The sequence below is a fragment of the Psittacula echo genome (genome assembly GCF_963264785.1).
Source record: "Psittacula echo genome assembly, chromosome: 19".
NCBI lineage: Eukaryota > Metazoa > Chordata > Aves > Psittaciformes > Psittacidae > Psittacula > Psittacula echo.
In genome coordinates, this window is record NC_137755.1 from 1442543 (window position 1) to 1462969 (window position 20427).

Sequence of the window (20427 nt, forward strand, 5' to 3'; positions counted from 1 at the left end):
ATGGACCATACCATGTCGCGTTGGGGGGGGTCCACCCCCACTGACACCCGTTGGAGTGTTCCCCCCATTGAGCCCTATTTGACCCCACGGACCATACCATGTCGCGTTGGGGGGGGTCCACCCCCATTGACCCCTATTGGACCCCAAGGACCGTACCATGTTGCGTTGGGGGGGAGTCCACCGCCATTGACACCCGTTGGAGTGTTCCCCCCATTGACCCCTATTGGACCCCACGGACCATACCATGTTGCGTTGGGGGGGGTGTCACCCCCATTGACGCCTATTGGAGGGTCCCCCGCCCATTGACACCCCCCCATTGGAGGGCTGCCCCCTTATTGACCCCTATTGGCGCCATGGACCATACCATGTTGCGTTAGGGGGGGTTCACCCCCATTGACACCCGTTGGAGTGTTCCCCCCATTGACCCCTATTGGCGCCATGGACCATACCATGTTGCGTTGGGGGGGGTTCACCCCCATTGACACCCATTGGAGTGTTCCCCCCATTGACCCCTATTGGCGCCATGGACCATACCATGTTGGATTGCGGGGGGGTCCACCCCCCCCCCCCATTGACACCCATTGGAGGGCTGCCCCCTTATTGACCCCTATTGGCGCCATGGGTCGTACCATGTTGGATTGCAGGGGGTTTTCCCCCCCTCCCCATTGGCCCCCATGGACCGTACCATGTTGGATTGTGGGGGGATCTGCACCCCGTTGGCACCCATTGGTGTGTATCCCCCCATTGACACCCATTGGGGGGTCCCTGCCCATTGACACCCGTTGGCCCCATGGACCGTACCATGTTGGATTGCCGGGGGGATCCGCGCCCCATTTGCCCCCATGGACCAAACTATGTCGGGTTGCGGGGGGGAATCTGCCCCCCATTGACACCCATTGGAGGGTCCCTGCCCATTGACACCCATTGGCCCCATGGACCGTACCACGTTGGAGATAGGGGGGGTCCATGGGGGGGGGGGGGGGCCTCCCCCCCATAGACCTTCAGTGTCTTTATCGTTGCAGGTGGTGGACCCCATGGAGGACGTCGCCGTGGGGCGGGAGGGGGGGGTTGGTTATGGTGCAGCCCCACATCAATGGGGGGGGTGGGTGGTGGTTGTTGGGGGGGGGGGTAATAAAGTGGCCCCGGGGGGAGATGATGGCGTTTGTGTGTGGTTATGGGGTAGATATGGGGTGGATATGGGGCGCTATGGGGTGGTTATGGGGCGCTATGGGGTGGATATGGGGCGCCTATGGGGCCGTATTTGTCCCTGTGGGGCGCATGCGCACTAGCCCTGCCCTCAGTTCTGCCCGGGCTCCGGGCGTCCCGACGCTCCCCGCGCATGCGCAGACGCCATTTCTTCCGCCCCTCAGCCGCTGCGGCCGCAACCGGGGTGTTGGGGGGGGGGGGGGGGGGGGGGGCGGCTTTTCTCCTCTTTAATTCATTAACACTCCTTAATTAGCGGCTCTTAATGAACCCCGGCCCATTCATTAAAGCCCCCGCTGTTCATTGAGCCCTTCCGGAGCGGGTTCCGAGCCCCGTTTGGGGCCGCGAATGGGGGCCGAAGCGCTGCGTTATGAGGTAAAGGAGCGGTGCCCCCCGCTCCCGCCATGAGGGGCCCCATAAGTGCTTATGGGGGGGGGTGTGTGTGTGTGTGTGTGCTGCGAGCCCCATAACCACTTGTAGGGCCTTATGGGGCGCCCCATAAGCGCTCTGAGAGGGTTTACAGCTGCCCCACAGCCACTTATGGGGCGCCCCATACCCCCCCCCCCCATTGATTTCCAAGCGGCCCTACACAAACACGGGCCCAAGGCCGCGGCTGTGACGTCAGCGGGGGGGGGGGCGTGGCCTCGCCAGGCCACGCCCCCTCCGCCCTCCCCCCCTCCCATAGGGGTCTATAAGGGGTGACCCCCCCCCCCCCCCCCCCCCATCACCACTTGTGGGGCAGAGCAGGGGCCATGCACAGGGTCCTCAGCAGGCTGCGGGGGTGAGTGCGGCCCTATGGGGCGCTATGGGGTGGCTATGGGGGTCTAGGGGGTGGTTATGGGGCGCTATGGGGGTCTATGGGGGTCTATGGGGTGTCTATGGGGTGCTATGGGGGGTCTATGGGGGGCTATGGGGTGTCTATGGGGGGTCTATGGGGTGTCTATGGGGTGCTATGGGGGTCTATCGGGTACTATGGGGGTCTATGGGGTGTCTATGGGGCACTATGGGGGGCTATGGGGGGTCTATGGGGTGTCTATGGGGCTCTATGGGGTGTCTATAGGGTGGTTATGGGGTGCTATGGGGGTCTAGGGGGGTCTATGGGGTGGTTATGGGGCGCTATGGGGTGTCTATGGGGCTCTATGGGGTGTCTATGGGGCGGTTATGGGGCGCTATGGGGGGCTATGGGGGTCTATGGGGTGGTTATGGGGTGCTATGGGGGGCTATGGGGGTCTATGGGGTGGTTATGGGGTGCTATGGGGGTCTATCGGGTACTATGGGGGTCTATGGGGTGTCTATGGGGCACTATTGGGGGCTATGGGGGGCTATGGGGTGTCTATGGGGGGCTATGGGGTGTCTATGGGGTGGTTATGGGGCACTATGGGGGTCTATGGGGGGTCTATGGGGGGTCTATGGGGGTCTATGGGGTACTATGGGGGTCTATGGGGGGCTATGGGGTGTCTATGGGGGGCTATGGGGTGCTATGGGGGTCTATGGGGGTGCTATGGGGGTCTATGGGGGTGCTATGGGGTGTCTATGGGGTGGTTATGGGGTGCTATGGGGGTCTATGGGGGGTCTATGGGGCGCTATGGGGGATCTATGGGGTGTCTATGGGGTGTCTGTGAGGTGCTATGGGGTGTCTATGGGGTGGTTATGGGGTGCTATGGGGGTCTAGGGGGTGCTATGGGGGTCTATGGGGGGTCTATGGGGTGTCTATGGGGTGCTATGGGGGTCTACGCGGCTACTTGGGGGGTAAATGGGGTGTTGTGGGTCTACTTATGGGTCCTGTGGGGCCTATATATGGTTCCTGTGGGTGTCTTTGGGGCCCCTATGGCCCCTATGGGGCTCTATGGCCCCTATGGGTCTCTATGGGTCTCTATGGGTCTCTATGGGTCTCTATGGGTCTCTATGGGGCTCTATGGGGCTCTATGGGGCTCTATGGGGCTCTATGGGGTCTCTATGGGGCTCTATGGGTCCCTATGGGTCTCTATGGGTCCCTATGGGGCTCTATGGGGTCTCTATGGGTCTCTAGGGGTCTCTATGGGGTCTCTATGGGGCTCTATGGGGCTCTATGGGGTCTCTATGGGGCTCTATGGGTCCCTATGGGTCCCTATGGGGCTCTATGGGGCTCTATGGGGCTCTATGGGGCTCTATGGGGTCTCTATGGGTCTCTATGGGTCTCTATGGGTCCCTATGGGGCTCTATGGGGCTCTATGGGGCTCTATGGGTCCCTATGGGTCTCTATGGGGTCTCTATGGGGTCTCTATGGGGCTCTATGGGGCTCTATGGGGCTCTATGGGGCTCTATGGGGTCTCTATGGGGCTCTATGGGTCCCTATGGGTCCCTATGGGGCTCTATGGGTCCCTATGGGTCCCTATGGGTCTCTATGGGGTCTCTATGGGTCTCTATGGGGTCTCTATGGGGTCTCTATGGGTCCCTATGGGTCCCTATGGGTCTCTATGGGGTCTCTATGGGGCTCTATGGGGTCTCTATGGGGTCCCTATGGGTCTCTATGGGGTCTCTATGGGGTCTCTATGGGTCCCTATGGGGCTCTATGGGGCTCTATGGGGCTCTATGGGTCCCTATGGGGCTCTATGGGGCTCTATGGGGCTCTATGGGTCAGCCCCCCGTGCCCCACTGCCCTTTGCCCCTGTTGCTCTCCCCACCTTCCCATCACCCCCTGCGGCAGCCAAAGTCCACTTCCAGGCCTCGCCCCCCCCCATGGGGCTGCCCCACACCCCCCAGCCCAAGGGCTGGCTATGGGGCGCTATGGGGTGTCAATGGGGTGTCAATGGGCGTCAATGGGGTGTCAATGGGGTGCGAGGGGCGTCTATGGGGTGTCAATGGGGTGCTATGGGCATCAATGGGGTGTCAATGGGGTGCAATGGGCGTCTATGGGGCGCAATGGGGGTCAATGGGGTGTCAATGGGGCACTGTGGGGTGTCTATGGGGGGCTATGGGGGTCTATGGGGTGTCAATGGGGCGTCTATGGGGTGCTATGGGCGTCAATGGGGCGCTATGGGCGTCAATGGGGCGCTATGGGGGTCAATGGGGCGCTATGGGAGTCAATGGGGCGCTATGGGGGTCAATGGGGCGCTATGGGAGTCAATGGGGCGCTATGGGTGTCAATGGGGCGCTATGGGGGTCAATGGGGCGCTATGGGCGTCAATGGGGCGCAATGGGGGTCAATGGGGCGCTATGGGAGTCAATGGGGCGCTATGGGTGTCAATGGGGCGCTATGGGGGTCAATGGGGCGCTATGGGAGTCAATGGGGCGCTATGGGTGTCAATGGGGCGCTATGGGCGTCAATGGGGCGCTATGGGAGTCAATGGGGCGCTATGGGGGTCAATGGGGCGCTATGGGTGTCAATGGGGCGCTATGGGGGTCAATGGGGCACTATGGGCGTCAATGGGGTGTCACTGGGGTGTCTATGGGGTGCTATGGGGATCATTGGGGTGTATGGGGAGGCTGTGGGGGGCAGTGAGGGGTCTGAGGGGGTCAATGGGGTGGCTATGGGGCCTCTATGGGGGTCAGTGGGGTCCCTATGGGTCCCTATGCGTCCCTATGGGTCTCTATGGGTCCCTATGGGTCTCACTGTCTCTCTATGGGTCCCTATGGGTCTCGGTCTCTATGGGTCCCTATGGGGTCTCTATGGGGTCCCTATGGGTCTCTATGGGGTCTCTATGTGGTCTCTATGGGTCCCTACGGGGTCTCTATGGGTCTCTATGGGTCTCTATGGGGTCCCTATGGGTCTCTATGGGTCTCTATGGGTCTCTATGGGTCCCTATGGGTCCCTATGGGTCCCTATGGGGTCCCTATGGGGTCTCTATGGGGTCTCTATGGGGTCCCTATGGGGTCCCTATGGGTCCCTATGGGGTCCCTATGGGGTCCCTATGGGTCCTTATGGGTCTCTATGGGGTCTCTATGGGGTCTCTATGGGTCCCTATGGCTCCCTATGGGGTCTCTATGGGTCCCTATGGGGTCTCTATGGGTCTCTATGGGTCCCTATGGGGTCCCTATGGGGTCCCTATGGGTCCCTATGGGTCTCTATGGGGTCTCTATGGGGTCTCTATGGGGTCTCTATGGGTCCCTATGGCTCCCTATGGGTCTCTATGGGGTCTCTATGGCTCCCTATGGGTCTCTATGGGGTCTCTATGGGGTCTCTATGGGTCCCTATGGGGTCCCTATGGGGTCCCTATGGCTCCCTATGGGTCCCTATGGGTCTCTATGGGGTCTCTATGGGTCTCTATGGGTCTCTATGGGGTCCCTATGGGTCTCTATGGGGTCTCTATGGGTCTCTATGGGGTCTCTATGGGTCCCTATGGGTCTCTATGGGTCTCTATGGGTCCCTATGGCTCCCTATGGGTCCCTATGGCTCCCTATGGGTCCCTATGGGGTCTCTATGGGTCTCTATGGGTCCCTATGGCTCTCTATGGGTCTCTATGGGGTCTCTATGGGTCCCTATGGCTCTCTATGGGTCTCTATGGGTCTCTATGGGTCCCTATGGGTCTCTATGGGTCTCTATGGGTCTCTATGGGTCTCTATGGGTCTCTATGGGGTCTCTATGGGTCCCTATGGGTCCCTATAGGTCCCAATGGCTCCCTATGGGTCTCCCGCAGCTCCCCGCCCGCTCCGAGCCCTTCCCGCTCGCTGGGCGAGGGCCGTGCCCCCCCGGACGCGTCCATCGTGGCCGCTCTGGCGGGGGGAGCCGAGGCGCTGCGGGCGCTGCCCCCGGCGGCGCAGGCGTTCGTGGCGCGGGCCGTGCGGCTCTGCCGCCCCCGCGCCCTGTGCCTGTGCCGAGGCTCCGGGCAGCAGCAGAGCGCCCTCCTGCGGCACCTGCGGGACTGCGGCACCGTGCGGGACCTGCCCGCCAGGGACGGCTGGTGAGGGGCGGGGCGGGGGGAATGGGGGCGCTATGGGGCTCTATGGGTCTCTATGGGGGCTCTATGGGGCTCTATGGGGGCTCTATGGGGCTCTATGGGGGCTCTATGGGTCTCTATGGGGGCTCTATGGGGCTCTATGGGTCTCTATGGGTCTCTATGGGTCCTGCCATGGGTCTCTATGGGTCCCTATGGGTCCCGCTATGGGTCTCTATGGGTCCCTATGGGTCCCGCTATGGGTCTCTATGGGTCCCTATGGGTCTCTATGGGTCCCGCTATGGGTCCCTATGGGTCTCTATGGGTCCCTATGGGTCCCTATGGGTCTGTATGGGTCCCGGTATGGGTCCCTATGGGTCGCTATGGGTCCCGCCATGGGTCTCTATGGGTCTCTATGGGGTCTCTATGGGGTCTCTATGGGTCCCTATGGCTCTCTATGGGTCTCTATGGGGTCTCTATGGGGGCTCTATGGGGCTCTATGGGGCTCTATGGGGGCTCTATGGGGGCTCTATGGGTCTCTATGGGGGCTCTATGGGGCTCTATGGGGGCTCTATGGGGCTCTATGGGGGCTCTATGGGGCTCTACGGGGGCTCTATGGGGCTCTATGGGGGCTCTATGGGGGCTCTATGGGGCTCTATGGGTCTCTATGGGTCTCTATGGGGTCTCTATGGGGTCTCTATGGGGTCTCTATGGGGGCTCTATGGGGTCTCTATGGGGCTCTATGGGGTCTCTATGGTCTCTATGGGGCTCTATGGGTTCTCTATGGGGCTCTATGGGGTCTCTATGGGGTCTCTATGGGTCTCTATGGGGGCTCTATGGGTCTCTATGGGGTCTCTATGAGGTGTTTATGGGTCTCTATGGGTCTCTATGGGGTCTCTATGGGTCCCTATAGGGTTTCTATGGGTCTCTATGGGGTCCCTATGGGTCTGTATGGGTCCCGGTATGGGTCCCTATGGGTCGCTATGGGTCCCGCCATGGGTCCCTATGGGTCCCTATGGGTCTCTATGGGTCTCTATGGGGTCCCTATGGGTCTCTATGGGTCCCTATGGGTCCCTATGGGTCGCTATGGGTCCCGCCATGGGTCTCTATGGGTCCCGCCCCCAGCTGGCTGGCCTGCACGGACCCGCGGGACGTGGCGCGGGTCGAGGCGCGCACGGTGCTGGTGACGCCGCGGCCCGAGGACGCCGCGCCGCGGGCCTCCCCCGCAGCAGGGGGCGCTGTGGCGCACAGCCCCCTGGGCAACTGGATGAGCCCCGCCGAGCTGGAGCGCGCCATCGACGCCCTCTTCCCGGGCTGCATGGAAGGTGCGGGCCCCGACACGCGTGTCCAGGCGTGTCCAGGCGTGTCCAGGCGTGTCCAGGCGTGTCCAGGCGTGTCCCTTCGCGCAGGCCCCGGCTCCCCCTCCTTCCCCCATGGAATCCCCCCCTTTTCCCCGTTTTCTCCCCGATTTTCCCCAAATTTTCCCCGTTTTCGCGAAATTCTCCCCAGGTTTCCCCCGAATGCCCTCGATTTTCCCCACTTTGTCCCCGAGGTTCACCCAGTTCTCGTCGTGGTTCCCCGAATCCGACCGATTTCCCCCCCAAACCCACCGAGTTTGCCCAGATCTTACCGGATTTTCTTAACAATTCCTCAAAATATACGAGATTTTCTCAAAATTTCCCCCAATTCCCAATATTTTCCCAAATTTTCCCCAAAATTTTCCAAATTTCCTCCAAAACTTCCTAAATTTTCCGATTTTTTCCCAAAATTCCCCCAAAATTTCTTAATTTTCCAAAAAAATTCCCAAAAATGTCTTAATTTTTCCCAAAATTTTTCCACATTTTCCCCAAAATTTTCCAATTTTTCCCAAATTTCCCAAAAAAATCCTACTTTTTCTGAAATTTCCCCCAAAATTTCCCAATTTTCCCCAAAATTTCCTAAATTTCCTAAATTTCCCCAAATTTCCCCCAAAATTTTCCTAATTTTCCTGAAATTTTCCCCCAAATTTCCCTAAAATTTTCCCCAAATTTTCCCAATTTTCCCAAATTTCCCCAAATTTTCCCAAAATCTCCCAAATTTCCCAAAATTTCCCCAAATTTCCCCAAAATTTCCCCAAAATTTCCCAAATTTCCCAAATTTCCCAATTTTCCCCCCAAATTTCCCAAATTTTCCCAAATTATCCCCAAAATTTCCCAATTTTCCCCAAAATTTCCTAAATTTCCCCAAATTTCCCCCAAAAATTTCCTATTTTTTCTGAAATTTCCCCCAAATTTTCCCCAAATTTCCCAATTTTCCCCAAAATTTCCTAAATTTCCCCAATTTCCCCCAAAAATTTCCTAATTTTTCTGAAATTTCTCCGCAAATTTCCCCAAAATTTCCCAAATTTCCCCAAAATTCCCCAAATTTCCCCCAAATTTCCTAAATTTCCCCAAATTTCTCCAAAATTTCCCCCCAATTTCCCCCCAACCCCGCTCCCCCCCCAACCCGCCGTGCCCCCCAGGCCGCACCATGTACGTGATCCCGTTCCTGATGGGCCCCCCCGGGTCCCCGCTGGCCCGCGCCGGGCTGCAGCTCACCGACTCTGCCTACGTGGCCGTCTCCATGAACATCATGACCCGCGTCGGGCCCCAGTTCCTGCCTTCAGCCCCGGCCTCCTCCTCATCCTCCTCGACCGACGACTTCGTCCGCTGCCTGCACTCAGTGGGGAGGCCTCGTGACGGTGAGCGACCCCCAGAAACGGGCTTAGCGACCCCCAAAACGGGCTTATTGACCCCAAAAACGGGCTTAGTGACCCCAAAAACGGGGCTATTGACCCCAAAAACGGGCTTAGTGACCCCAAAAACGGGGTTATTGACCCCAAAAACGGGCTTAGTGACCCCAAAAACGGGGCTATTGACCCCAAAACGGGCTTCGTGACCCCAAAAATGGGCTTATTGACCCAAAAAACGGGCTTAGTGACCCCAAAAACGGGCTTAGTGACCCCAAAAACGGGGTTATTGACCCCAAAAACGGGCTTAGTGACCCCAAAATGGGCTTCGTGACCCCAAAAATGGGCTTATTGACCCCAAAAATGGGCTTATTGACCCCAAAAACGGGCTTAGTGACCCCAAAAACGGGCTTAGTGACCCCAAAACGAGCTTAGTGACCCCCCAAAACGGGCTTAGTGACCCCCAAAACGGGCTTAGTGACCCCAAAACGGGCTTAGTGACCCCAAAAACGGGCTTATTGACCCCAAAAACGGGCTTAGTGACCCCAAAAACGGGCTTAGTGACCCCAAAACGGGCTTAGTGACCCCAAAAACGGGGTTATTGACCCCCAAAACGGGCTTATTGACCCCAAAAACGGGCTTAGTGACCCCAAAAACGGGGTTATTGACCCCCAAAACGGGCTTAGTGACCCCCAAAACGGGCTTAGTGACCCCAAAAACGGGCTTAGTGACCCCAAAAACGGGGTTATTGACCCCCAAAACGGGCTTAGTGACCCCCAAAACGGGCTTAGTGACCCCAAAAACGGGCTTAGTGACCCCCAAAACGGGGTTATTGACCCCCAAAACGGGCTTAGTGACCCCCAAAACGGGGTTATTGGACCCCAAACCACCCCAGAAACGGCTTCATTTCATTTTTAGCCATTTTTAACCTCTTTCTTGCCCGGTTTTGGTCCCTTTTAAGTCGCTTTTCTCCCCCATTTCCAACCCATTTTTCTCCATTCCCCCCATTTCTAACCCATTTTTGCCCATTCCCCCCCATTTCTGCCCCATTTTTGCCCATTCCCCCCCATTTCTACCCCATTTTTGCCCATTCCCCCCATTTCTACCCCATTTTTGCCCATTCTCCCCCGTTTCTACCCCATTTTTGCCCATTCTCCCCCATTTCTACCCCATTTTTGCCCATTCTCCCCCATTTCTACCCCATTTTTGCCCATTCCCCCCCATTTCCCCCCCATTTTTGCCCATTCTCCCCATTTCTAACCCATTTCTACCCCATTTTTGCCCATTCTCCCCCATTTCCACCCCGTTTTTGCCCATTTCCCGCCCATTTTTGCCCATTCCCCCCCATTTCCACCCCGTTTTTGCCCATTTCCCGCCCATTTTTGCCCATTCCCCCCCATTTCCACCCCGTTTTTGCCCATTTCCCGCCCATTTTTGCCCATTCCCCCCCATTTCCACCCCGTTTTTGCCCATTTCCCGCCCATTTTTGCCCATTCTCCCCCATTTCCCCCCCATTCCTAACCCATTCCCCCCCATTTTTGCCCATTCTCCCCATTTCTAACCCATTTCCCGCCCATTTTTGCCCATTCTCCCCCATTTCCACCCCGTTTTTGCCCATTTCCCGCCCATTTTTGCCCATTCCCCCCATTTCCACCCCGTTTTTGCCCATTTCCCGCCCATTTTTGCCCATTCCCCCCCATTTCCACCCCGTTTTTGCCCATTTCCCGCCCATTTTTGCCCATTCCCCCCCATTTCCACCCCGTTTTTGCCCATTTCCCGCCCATTTTTGCCCATTCTCCACCATTTCCACCCCGTTTTTGCCCATTTCCCGCCCATTTTTGCCCATTCCCCCCATTTCCACCCCGTTTTTGCCCATTTCCCGCCCATTTTTGCCCATTCTCCCCCATTTCCACCCCGTTTTTGCCCATTTCCCGCCCATTTTTGCCCATTCCCCCCATTTCCACCCCGGTTTTGCCCATTTCCCGCCCATTTTTGCCCATTCTCCCCCATTTCCACCCCGTTTTTGCCCATTTCCCGCCCATTTTTGCCCATTCCCCCCATTTCCACCCCGTTTTTGCCCATTTCCCGCCCATTTTTGCCCATTCCCCCCATTTCCACCCCGTTTTTGCCCATTTCCCGCCCATTTTTGCCCATTCCCCCCATTTCCACCCCGTTTTTGCCCATTTCCCGCCCATTTTTGCCCATTCCCCCCATTTCCACCCCGTTTTTGCCCATTTCCCGCCCATTTTTGCCCATTCCCCCCATTTCCACCCCGTTTTTGCCCATTTCCCGCCCATTTTTGCCCATTCCCCCCCATTTCCACCCCGTTTTTGCCCATTTCCCGCCCATTTTTGCCCATTCTCCCCCATTTCCACCCCGGTTTTGCCCATTTCCCGCCCATTTTTGCCCATTCCCCCCCATTTCCACCCCGTTTTTGCCCATTTCCCGCCCATTTTTGCCCATTCCCCCCCCATTCCCCCCCCATTCCCCCCCCATTCCCCCCATCCCGTTGGCGCTGGGCAGGCGCGGTGCCGGTGCCGTCGTGGCCCTGCGACCCCGGGCGCACGCTCATCGCGCACGACGCGCGCCGCGGCCTCATCGTCTCCTACGGCTCCGGCTACGGCGGCAACTCCCTGCTGGGCAAGAAGAGCTTCGCGCTGCGCGTGGCCGCCGCCATGGCCCGCTCGCAGGGCTGGCTGGCGGAGCACATGCTGGTGCGGCACAGCGAGGGGGGTACAGCGGGGGTACAATGGGGTACAATGCGGTTATAATGGGGTATAATGGGGTATAATGGGTTATAATGGGGTATAATGGGTTATAATGGGGTATAATGGGGTTATAATGGGGTATAATGGGGTTATAATGGGTTATAATGGGGTATAATGGGGTATAATGGGTTATAATGGGGTATAATGGGTTATAATGGGGTACAATGGGTTATAATGGGGTATAATGGGGTTATAATGGGTTATAATGGGGTATAATGGGTTATAATGGGGTTATAATGGGGTTATAATGGGGTATAATGGGTTATAATGGGGTTATAATGGGGTTATAATGGGTTATAATGGGGTATAATGGGGTATAATGGGTTATAATGGGGTATAATGGGGTATAATGGGGTTATAATGGGGTTATAATGGGGTTATAATGGGGTTATAATGGGGTTATAATGGGGTTATAATGGTTATAATGGGTTATAATGGGGTATAATGGGTTATAATGGGGTTATAATGGGGTATAATGGGGTTATAATGGGTTATAATGGGTTATAATGGGTTATAATGGGTTATAATGGGTTATAATGGGGTTATAATGGGGTTATAATGGGGTATAATGGGTTATAATGGGTTATAATGGGTTATAATGGGTTATAATGGGGTTATAATGGGTTATAATGGGTTATAATGGGGTTATAATGGGTTATAATGGGTTATAATGGGTTATAATGGGTTATAATGGGTTATAATGGGTTATAATGGGTTATAATGGGGTTATAATGGGGTACAATGGGTTATAATGGGGTACAATGGGATATAATGGGTTATAATGGGATATAATGGGGTATAATGGGTTATAATGGGGTATAATGGGTTATAATGGGTTATAATGGGTTATAATGGGGTTATAATGGGTTATAATGGGGTATAATGGGTTATAATGGGTTATAATGGGGTATAATGGGTTATAATGGGTTATAATGGGGTATAATGGGGTATAATGGGTTATAATGGGGTATAATGGGTTATAATGGGTTATAATGGGTTATAATGGGTTATAATGGGTTATAATGGGGTATAATGGGTTATAATGGGTTATAATGGGGTTATAATGGGTTATAATGTGTTATAATGGGGTTATAATGGGGTTATAATGGGGTTATAATGGGGTTATAATGGGTTATAATGGGTTATAATGGGTTATAATGGGGTATAATGGGTTATAATGGGTTATAATGGGTTATAATGGTTTTTGCTGGTTCCTGCTGGTCCCTGGCTGATTCGGGGGTGGTTCCCGCGTCTCGCCCCTCCCTCCCTCCCTCCCTCCGTCCCTGCCCGTTCCCCACCCCGTGCCCCGTCCCTGCCCCATAGATCATGGGGGTCCAGGACCCGCGGGGCCGCAAGCGGTACCTGGCGGGCGCCTTCCCCAGCGCCTGCGGCAAGACCAACCTGGCCATGATGCGCGCGGCGCTGCCCGGCTATCACGTGACCTGCGTGGGCGACGACATCGCCTGGATGCGCTTCGACGCCGACGGTGCGCCCGGCCCGCGCGCGTGGGGCTCGGCGCCTGCGGGCCGCTCCCCTCCGCCCCATTGAGCCCCATTGAGCCCCATTGAGCCCCATGGATCGCCATTGATCGCCATTGATTCCCATTGATTACCTTTGATTGCCATTGACCCCATTGATTGCCATTGATCCCATTGACCCCATTGACCCCATTGATTGCCATTGATCCCATTGACCCCATTGATTCCCATTGATTCCCATTGAACCCTATTGATTCCCATTGACCCCATTGATTCCCATTGAGCCCCATTGATTACCATTGATTGCCATTTAGCCCATTGAGCCCATTGAACCACATTGATTGCCATTGACCCCATTGATTCCCATTGATTCCCATTGACCCCATTGATTCCCATTGACCCCCATTGATTCCCATTGAACCCCATTGATTCCCATTGAACCCCATTGATTCCCATTGACCCCATTGACCCCATTGACCGCATTGATTCCCATTCACCCCATTGATTCCCACTGATTCCCATTGAACCCCATTGATTCCCATTGACCCCCATTGATTCCCATTGAACCCCATTGATTCCCATTGAACCCCATTGATTCCCATTGACCCCATTGACCCCATTGACCGCATTGATTCCCATTCACCCCATTGATTCCCACTGATTCCCATTGAACCCCATTGATTGCCATTGATCCCATTTATCCCCATTGATCCCATTGATTGCCATTGATTGCCATTGATTGCCATTGACCCCATTGATTCCATTGATCCCCATTGACCCCATTGATCGCCATTGATCGCCATTGATTCCCGTTGATTGACATTGACCCCATTGATTCCCATTGATTGCCATTGACCCCATTGATTCCATTGATCCCCATTGACCCCATTGATTGCCATTGATCCCCATTGATTCCCGTTGATTGACATTGACCCCATTGATTCCCATTGATTGCCATTGACCCCATTGATTCCATTGATTCCCATTGACCCCATTGATTCCATTGATTCCCATTGACCCCATTGGTCCCCATTGATCCCATTGAACCCCATTGATTCCCATTGATCCCATTGACCCCATTGATTCCCATTGGTCCCCTTTGATCCCATTGAACCCCATTGATTCCCATTGACCCCATTGATTGCCATTGATCCCATTGACCCCATTGAACCCCATTGATTCCCATTGATCCCATTGACCCCATTGATTGCCATTGATCCCATTGACCCCATTGATTACCATTGACCCCATTGATTCTCGTTGATTCCCATTCACCCCATTGACCCCCATTGACCCCATTGACCCCATTGATTCCCACTCACCCCATTGATTCCCACTGATTCCCATTGAACCCCATTGATTGCCATTGATCCCATTGACCCCATTGAACCCCATTGAACCCCATTGATTACCATTGACCCCGTTGATCCCCATTGAAATCATTGATTGCCATTGATCCCCATTGATTGCCATTGATCCCCATTGACCCCATTGATTCCCATTCACCCCATTGATCCCGATTGACCCCGTTCACCCCATTGATTCCCACTGATTCCCATTGAACCCCATTGATTGCCATTGATCCCATTGATCCCCATTGACCCCATTGAACCCCATTGAACCCCATTGATCCCCATTGACCCCATTGATTGCCATTGATCCCCATTGACTCCCATTGATCCCCATTGACTCCCATTGATTCCCATTCACCCCATTGATCCCCATTGATTCCCATTGCCCCCCATAGCCCCCCATCACCCCCATTGCCCTCATTACCCCATCACCCCCATCACCCCCATCACCCCCATTGCCCCCATCACCCCCATTACCCCATCGCCCCCCATCACCCCCCATCACCCCCTATTTCCCCCAGGCCGCCTCCGCGCCATCAACCCTGAGCGCGGCTTCTTCGGGGTGGCTCCGGGCACGTCGGAGGCCACCAACCCGGTGGCCATGGCCACCATCCGCCGCGACACCCTCTTCACCAACGTGGGGCGCACCAGCACCGGCGACGTCTATTGGCAGGGCATCGGCCAATCCCTGCCGCCCGGCGTCACCGTCACCTCCTGGCTCGGCCAACCCTGGGCGCCCGGTGAGGCTCCGCCCCCCTGGCCCCCCACCCCCCGCCCCCCCGTGGCAATGGGGCTGCTCTCTGATTGGTCCGTTCCCTCCATCCATGCTCTCTGATTGGTCCGTTCCCTCCATTGCTGCTCTCTGATTGGTCCCTCCCTCCCCTCTCTCTCATTGGCACCTCCCTCCCCTCCCCGCTCTCTCATTGGTCCCTCCCTCCCCTCTCTCTCATTGGTCCCTCCCTCCCCTCCCCTCTCTCTCATTGGTCCCTCCCTCCCCTCCCCTCTCTCTCATTGGTCCCTCCCTCCCCTCTCTCTCATTGGTCCCTCCCCTCCCCTCTCTCTCATTGGTCCCTCCCTCCCCTCTCTCTCATTGGTCCCTCCCCTCCCCTCTCTCTCATTGGTCCCTCCCTCCCCTCCCCTCTCTCTCATTGGTCCCTCCCTCCCCTCCCCTCTCTCTCATTGGTCCCTCCCCTCCCCTCTCTCTCATTGGTCCCTCCCCTCCCCTCTCTCTCATTGGTCCCTCCCTCCCCTCCCCTCTCTCTCATTGGTCCCTCCCCTCCCCTCTCTCTCATTGGTCCCTCCCCTCCCCTCCCCTCTCTCTCATTGGTCCCTCCCCTCCCCTCTCTCTCATTGGTCCCTCCCCTCCCCGCTCTCTCATTGGCCCCTCCCTCCCCTCCCCTCTCTCTCATTGGTCCCTCCCTCCCCTCCCCTCTCTCTCATTGGTCCCTCCCCTTCCCTCTCTCTCATTGGTCCCTCCCTCCCCTCTCTCTCATTGGTCCCTCCTCTCCCCTCCCCTCTCTCTCATTGGTCCCTCCCCTCCCCTCTCTCTCATTGGCCCCTCCCTCCCCTCCCCTCTCTCTCATTGGTCCCTCCCTCCCCTCCCCTCTCTCTCATTGGTCCCTCCCCTCCCCTCTCTCTCATTGGTCCCTCCCTCCCCTCCCCTCTCTCTCATTGGTCCCTCCCCTTCCCTCTCTCTCATTGGTCCCTCCCTCCCCTCTCTCTCATTGGTCCCTCCCCTCCCCTCCCCTCTCTCTCATTGGCCCCTCCCTCCCCTCCCCTCTCTCTCATTGGTCCCTCCCTCCCCTCCCCTCTCTCTCATTGGTCCCTCCCCTCCCCGCTCTCTCATTGGCCCCTCCCTCCCCTCCCCTCTCTCTCATTGGTCCCTCCCTCCCCTCCCCTCTCTCTCATTGGTCCCTCCCCTTCCCTCTCTCTCATTGGTCCCTCCCTCCCCTCTCTCTCATTGGTCCCTCCCCTCCCCTCCCCTCTCTCTCATTGGTCCCTCCCCTCCCCTCTCTCTCATTGGTCCCTCCCTCCCCTCCCCTCTCTCTCATTGGCCCCTCCCTCCCCTCTCTCTCATTGGTCCCTCCCTCCCCTCCCCTCTCTCTCATTGGTCCCTCCCTCCCCTCCCCTCTCTCTCATTGGCCCCTCCCTCCCCTCCCCTCTCTCTCATTGGTCCCTCCCCTCCCCTCTCTCTCATTGGTCCCTCCCTCCCCTCCCCTCTCTCTCATTGGTCCCTCCCTCCCCTCCCCTCTCTCTCATTGGTCCCTCCCTCCCCTCCCCGCTCTCTCATTGGCCCCTCCCTCCCCTCTCTCTCATTGGTCCCTCCCTCCCCTCCCCTCTCTCTCATTGGTCCCTCCCTCCCCTCCCCTCTCTCTCATTGGTCCCTCCCTCCCCTCTCTCTCATTGGTCCCTCCCCTCCCCTCTCTCTCATTGGTCCCTCCCCTCCCCTCTCTCTCATTGGTCCCTCCCCTCCCCTCTCTCTCATTGGTCCCTCCCCTCCCCTCTCTCTCATTGGTCCCTCCCCTCCCCTCTCTCTCATTGGTCCCTCCCTCCCCTCTCTCTCATTGGTCCCTCCCTCCCCTCCCCTCTCTCTCATTGGTCCCTCCCCTCCCCTCTCTCTCATTGGTCCCTCCCCTCCCCTCTCTCTCATTGGTCCCTCCCTCCCCTCCCCTCTCTCTCATTGGTCCCTCCCCTCCCCTCTCTCTCATTGGTCCCTCCCTCCCCTCTCTCTCATTGGTCCCTCCCCTCCCCTCTCTCTCATTGGTCCCTCCCTCCCCTCCCCTCTCTCTCATTGGTCCCTCCCTCCCCTCCCCTCTCTCTCATTGGTCCCTCCCTCCCCTCCCCTCTCTCTCATTGGTCCCTCCCTCCCCTCCCCTCTCTCTCATTGGTCCCTCCCTCCCCTCTCTCTCATTGGTCCCTCCCTCCCCTCTCTCTCATTGGTCCCTCCCTCCCCTCCCCTCTCTCTCATTGGTCCCTCCCTCCCCTCCCCTCTCTCTCATTGGTCCCTCCCCTCCCCTCTCTCTCATTGGTCCCTCCCTCCCCTCTCTCTCATTGGTCCCTCCCCTCCCCTCTCTCTCATTGGCCCCTCCCCTCCCAGGTGACCCCGAGCCCTGCGCCCACCCCAACTCCCGCTTCTGCGCCCCGGCCTCCAACTGCCCCTCCCTGGACCCGGCCTGGGAGGACCCCGAGGGCGTCCCCATCGACGCCATCATCTTCGGGGGGCGGCGCCCCCACGGTGAGGCTCCGCCCCCCCGCCCGCCCCCGCCGGCCAATGGGCTGCCGGCGCGCCGCTGACGTCATCCCCGCTGCCAGGCGTCCCATTGGTGTTCGAGGCCTTCAGCTGGCAGCACGGCGTCTTCCTGGGCAGCGCCATGCGCAGCGAGGCCACCGCCGCCGCCGAGCACAAGGGTACGGACCCATAACCGGGGCCCAGTGCCCCATAACCGGGGCCCAGTGCCCCATAACTGGGGCCCAGTGCCCCATAACTGTGTCCCAGTGACCCATAACTGTGCCCCAGTGCCCCATAACTGTGCCCCAGTGACCCATAACTGGGGCCCAGTGACCCATAACTGGGGCCCAGTGACCCATAACTGTGCCCCAGTGCCCCATAACTGTGTCCCAGTGACCCATAACTGTGCCCCAGTGCCCTATAACTGTGTCCCAGTGCCCCATAACTGTGTCCCAGTGACCCATAACTGTGCCCCAGTGCCCCATAACTGTGCCCCAGTGACCCATAACTGTCCCCCAGTGCCCCATAACTGTGCCCCAGTGCCCCATAACTGTGTCCCAGTGACCCATAACTGTGTCCCAGTGACCCATAACTGTGCCCCAGTGCCCCATAACTGTGCCCCAGTGCCCCATAACTGTGCCCCAGTGACCCATAACTGTGCCCCAGTGCCCCATAACTGTGCCCCAGTGACCCATAACTGTGCCCCAGTGCCCCATAACTGTGTCCCAGTGCCCCATAACTGTGCCCCAGTGCCCCATAACTGTGTCCCAGTGACCCATAACTGTGCCCCAGTGACCCATAACTGTGCCCCAGTGACCCATAACTGTGCCCCAGTGACCCATAACTGTGTCCCAGTGCCCCATAACTGTGCCCCAGTGCCCCATAACTGTGCCCCAGTGACCCATAACTGTGTCCCAGTGACCCATAACTGTGTCCCAGTGACCCATAACTGTGCCCCAGTGACCCATAACTGTGCCCCAGTGCCCCATAACTGTGCCCCAGTGACCCATAACTGTGCCCCAGTGCCCCATAACTGTGCCCCAGTGCCCCATAACTGTGCCCCAGAGCCCCATAACTGTGCCCCAGTGCCCCATAACTGTGCCCCAGTGACCCATAACTGTGCCCCAGTGACCCATAACTGTGTCCCAGTGCCCCATAACTGTGCCCCAGTGCCCCATAACTGTGTCCCAGTGCCCCATAACTGTGCCCCAGTGACCCATAACTGTGCCCCAGTGACCCATAACCGGGGCCCAGTGCCCCATAACTGTGACCCAGTGCCCCTCATAACCCCCCCATAACCCCCCCATCACCCCCCATCACCCCCCCATAACCACCCCATCACCCCCCCATAACCCCCCATCACCCCCCTATCACCCCCCATAACCACCCATAACCCCCCCATCACCGCCCCATAAGTGCCCCATAACCCCCCCATCACCGCCCCATAACTGCCCCATAACCCCCCCATCACCCCCCCATAACCCCCCCATAACCCCCCCATCACCCCCCATCACCGCCCCATAACCCCCCCATCACCCCCCCATAAGTGCCCCATAACCCCCCCATCACTGCCCCATAAGTGCCCCATAACCCCCCATCACTGCCCCATCACTGCCCCATAACCCCCCCATAACCCCCCATAACCCCCCCATCACTGCCCCATAAGTGCCCCATCACCCCCCCATCACCCCCCCATCACCCCCCCATCACCCCCCGTAACCCCCCCATCACCCCCCCATCACCGCCCCATAAGTGCCCCATAACTGCCCCATAACCCCCCCATCACCCCCCCATCACCGCCCCATAACCCCCCCATCACCCCCCCATCACTGCCCCATAAGTGCCCCATCACCCCCCCATCACCCCCCCATCACTGCCCCATAAGTGCCCCATCACCCCCCCATCACCCCCCCATCACTGCCCCGTAACCGCCCCATCACCGCCCCATAACTGCCCCATAACCCCCCCATAACCCCCCCATCACCGCCCCATAAGTGCCCCATCACCCCCCCATCACCCCCCCATCACCGCCCCATCACCCCCCCATCACCCCCCCATAGGCCAGCAGCTGCTGCACGACCCCTTGGCCATGCGCCCCTTCTTCGGCTACAACGCGGGCCAACACCTCCAGCACTGGCTGGACCTGGGCGCCCGCCCCGGCGCCCGCCTGCCCCGCATCTTCCACGTCAATTGGTTCCTGCGCGACCAATCGGGCGCCTTCTTGTGGCCGGGCTTCGGCCACAACGCCCGCGTCCTCGCCTGGATCTGCGCCCGCGTCGGCGGCGAGGCCGGCGCCGTCGCCAGCCCCATCGGCCTCCTGCCCCCCGAGGGGGCCTTGCCCCTCGGGGGGCTGCCCCACGCCCGCCTGTTCCCCGTGGAGCCGGGCTTCTGGCGCCGCGAGTGCCGCCAGCTCCGCGCCTTCTACGGCGAGCACTTCGGCAGCCACCTGCCCGCCGAGCTGTGGCGGGAGCTGGGGGCCCTCGAGGACAGGCTCCGCAAGGCCTAGGCTGCCCATTGGCTGCTGGGGGAGACGGCGGGGCCGGGGGGGGGGGGGGGGGGGGCCAATCGGAAGGCGGTGGGTAGCGTGGTTGGCCAATGGGGATGGGGAACATCGTGGTTGGCCAATGGGGATGGGGGACATTGTGGGTGGCCAATCGGAAGGCGTTGGGTAGCGTGGTTGGCCAATGGGGATGGGGAACATCGTGGTTGGCCAATGGGGATGGGGAACATCGTGGTTGGCCAATGGGGATGGGGGACATCGTGGTTGGCCAATGGGGATGGGGAACATCGTGGTTGGCCAATGGGGATGGGGGACATTGTGGGTGGCCAATCGGAAG

At 58.1% G+C, this 20427-nt stretch overlaps 1 protein-coding gene across 1 annotated transcript; it reads left to right on the top strand.

Annotated features, from left to right (window-relative positions):
• Nucleotides 1-1449: 1449 nt before the first annotated feature.
• On the top strand, nt 1450-20096 carry LOC308228470 (phosphoenolpyruvate carboxykinase [GTP], mitochondrial-like; the record flags this gene model as incomplete). Its single annotated transcript, XM_080631828.1, has 10 exons — nt 1450-1578; nt 5820-6083; nt 7182-7381; nt 8557-8775; nt 11287-11477; nt 12855-13017; nt 14883-15101; nt 17459-17596; nt 17674-17769; nt 19651-20096. Exons 1-10 carry the CDS (start codon nt 1574-1576, stop codon nt 20094-20096), a joined length of 1941 nt encoding a protein of 646 aa, XP_080487954.1. The 5' UTR covers nt 1450-1573.
• Between the last annotated feature and the right edge of the window lie 331 nt (nt 20097-20427).